Source organism: Rutidosis leptorrhynchoides, chromosome 1 (genome assembly GCF_046630445.1).
Source record: "Rutidosis leptorrhynchoides isolate AG116_Rl617_1_P2 chromosome 1, CSIRO_AGI_Rlap_v1, whole genome shotgun sequence".
Classification (NCBI taxonomy): Eukaryota; Viridiplantae; Streptophyta; class Magnoliopsida; order Asterales; family Asteraceae; genus Rutidosis; species Rutidosis leptorrhynchoides.
Window position 1 is genome coordinate 628,889,306 of NC_092333.1, and position 3,297 is coordinate 628,892,602.

General features: G+C 33.2%; 1 protein-coding gene across 1 annotated transcript; it reads left to right on the top strand.

Annotated features, from left to right (window-relative positions):
• Window positions 1-1,103: 1,103 nt before the first annotated feature.
• Window positions 1,104-3,075, top strand: LOC139885629 (uncharacterized). The gene is made up of 5 exons (XM_071869379.1): window positions 1,104-1,160; window positions 1,297-1,564; window positions 2,090-2,248; window positions 2,367-2,510; window positions 2,732-3,075. Exons 1-5 carry the CDS (start codon window positions 1,114-1,116, stop codon window positions 2,885-2,887), a joined length of 774 nt encoding a protein of 257 aa, XP_071725480.1. The 5' UTR covers window positions 1,104-1,113; the 3' UTR covers window positions 2,888-3,075.
• The last annotated feature ends 222 nt before the right edge of the window (window positions 3,076-3,297 follow it).

The window sequence follows — 3,297 nt, forward strand, 5'->3', positions numbered from 1 at the left end:
CGTCCAATTTATAGACCTGGCCAAACTGTTCTTCCCATGCGATCGCATGGAATTATAGCATCCAGGCCATGCGATCGCATGGCCGCCCTGGACATCTCACATCTCTTGTTTTCTTGTTTGCCGACGGTTTATAAATAATATAATATAATATATATAATTTTATATAATTATATATATTATATTATATTCATGTGCCTAGTTGACTTGTAATTTTAGCTCTGTTGCGTCGCGCGTTGATAGTTGGTTCATGTCCCGGTTCCGGATTTTGCAACGTCCTTGCGTACTATTTAATATCTTGTACTTTGCGTTTTGCGGCTTGTACTCTTGTAATTTTGAGACGTTTCTCATCAATAAATTGAACCACTTGGATTGTACTTTGTACTCTTTAGCGTTTTGGTCGTTTGCGTCTTCAAATCGTCGTCTTCACCTTTTATTATTTAAACGAATATCACTTGTAAATAGAACAATTGCAACTAAAAGCTTGTCTTTCTTGAAGGATAATGCTATGAAATATATGTTCGCTTTTAGCATTATCATTACACTATAGTTAGTATGTAAATGGGGACCCGAATACCCGTGGGGAAGCCCGTTTACCTGCTAGTAACCAAATGAGGACCCAGCGGATCCGGGTTTGGGACGAGTCTTTTAAATCGGGTTCGAGTCTGGATTACCTAAACTCGGCTCAAGCCTGGCCCGATGTCATCCCTAATCTTGACTAAGAGAAAATCAAAAAATTGAAACGCCTCAAAAACAATTGATGGCTAGGATGCTATATTCATTTATCTTTAGTACTCCTAGAAAGAGAAAGGAAGATGTGCAAGGTTGAGGTCCCTAATCATGGAGGTTGATCATCTGGCATTGGCATGTGCTTTTATATACCAACTAATAACTAGGTCCACTTTTTCATTATATCTTCTCCTATACTAATAATCTAACTTTCTGTACTTCCATTGTCCCTCCATTTCTTGTCTTTCCTCCCTCCTTTTTATATAAATAAATAATATATTATTATTTACATCTATATATAATATGCACACTCCATGTTTCTCATATCCTACATTCACTGACTCAACATTTTTACATAATCATTAAACATAGAAACTAGTCTCTAAAATGAACACTAGTAATCCAAGCCCAACTCCTTGCAGTACAAGATCATGGTACTTTCTTTTTAACATTAAAAGTAATCAACCTCGTTAATTTACTGTTATAATGGTCCATTCTATAAATCATACAAATACAATACTTTATATGGTTTTATAAATATGTTCTTGTTTTGGTTTTTGACATTTTAAGGTCGGTTAGTGACGATTCATTAAGAAGGTACGTGTTCTTTGCAAGTGAAAGTTGCATACAAGACCTGTTATCTGCTTCAGATTCCAACAGGGATTGGAATGGGAATGAGAATGATGGGTGGAAAGTTTTGGCTTTCGAAGATGGTGTTGAGATATCAAAACGACGGTCTGGATCTGGGTCGTTTCATACTTTTCGCAGCAGATGGGTACTTAAATCAGTCTCACCGGAACAATTCATGACCGTTGCTAACGCTATCGATGCTGCCAAGGTACATGTGATTCTATTTTGATCTCTGCATGTTTTTAAACAGTACAATACTATACTTTTCGTCTAATTTATATAATTGCTGAGTATTTTTCTTCCTTCCCTTTTGTATGACTTCATTTTATACACTTGTAAATGCAAACTGTGTTTTTAGAAAGGCAAACACACGCTAATTAAAACTGTTTTTTAAATGTTTGCAAGTGTGATTTATTCGAAAAGGGCTACATGCTTGTGCAAGTAGCAAATTTTATAGAATAATTTAAGCCATTTAGAGGAACATATCTATATGACACAAGACAGGAGCAAGTTGTTTAAGTACTTTTGAACTACATAAAAAATTAATATATGTAGGAATGAATATTCTATCATAAAATTGGATATTAGTTCTATGCAACAATGAAAATGAGCCCTGAGTTTGCTTGTAATGTCAACAAATTAGATTACGGTGAAATAATACAGATTACATTTTTTTTATTTTAAATATTTGTCTCTTATGTTTAAATATTTTGAAACTCAATTTATTGAACAGCAATGGGACTCGGATTTGGTAGAAGCAAGGTACATCAGGGATCTTGATGAAAACCTTAGCATTATACGGTTAAAGTTTGGGGAGAGCTCAAAGCCGCTTTTTCGTAACAGAGAGTTCATCGTGTATGAGAGACGAGAAACAATGGATGATGGGACTCTGGTAATTCTTAAATTTTGATTAACTTCAATTGTAAACTATAATTATTTACTTCTCTATATATATTAATCTATATTTATATTATCTAAAGATAAATGAAAGTGCTAATTGTGTTGATCAGGTGGTAGCAGTAGCTTCATTGCCAAAAGAGATAGCAGCAGGAATACAACCAAAGAAAAATAATTCAATAAGAGGGCTGTTATTGCAATCAGGATGGGTTGTAGAAAAACTTGATGATTCATGTATGGTCACTTATGTTGTACAGGTACACCATACAACCAATTTTTATAAGTCTTTATTTCATTTTATGAGATAATAATACTAAACAATTACTTTATTTTTCACAACAACAATAATATCCGATCTCGCATATTCAAGGTATGCACAGGTAAGATGTAGATGTAGACAGTCGTTTTCGTTGGACCTCCGGCTGGCATGTACGAATTACTTCATTCTCACAATCAAGTCGATGTTTATATTTTGCAGTTGGATCCAGCAGGATGGTTACCGAAGTTCTTTGTGAATCGATTTAACACGAAACTGGTTATGATCATTGAAAACCTTTGGAAACAAGCCCAAGCTTGCTCTGATATTCCTGCTATCACTCATGATGATGATATGATCCATCATGAACCAACCTAATTTAGTTTATACTTAAAGTACTTTTTTGATACCAGATCTTTGGCAAATGCATGATAAATGTTATTACACCTTTTTGATATATAAATATAACTAGTTTTTAAAGCAAAAATTAAAATTTATATATTACACGCTTGTTTACTCGTATTATTTCTTGAAATTGAATCAATTATGTTAACAAAAATCGTTAATAATGGTTAACTTAATGTTTTATAAAGTTGTTTCCTCATCATCTTGACCCAAGTTAACCATTTATTGTTCTTACGTTGATTTAAATGTGATGAAATGTATATAGTTGCAAGTATCTAATAGTACCTTTTATGGTTGAAGTGTATATTTATGAAAAATATAAACTGCAATAACAAATTTGTCTATGTGTAAAAAGAATTTGATTGTAAATTGTCAAAAAGCTA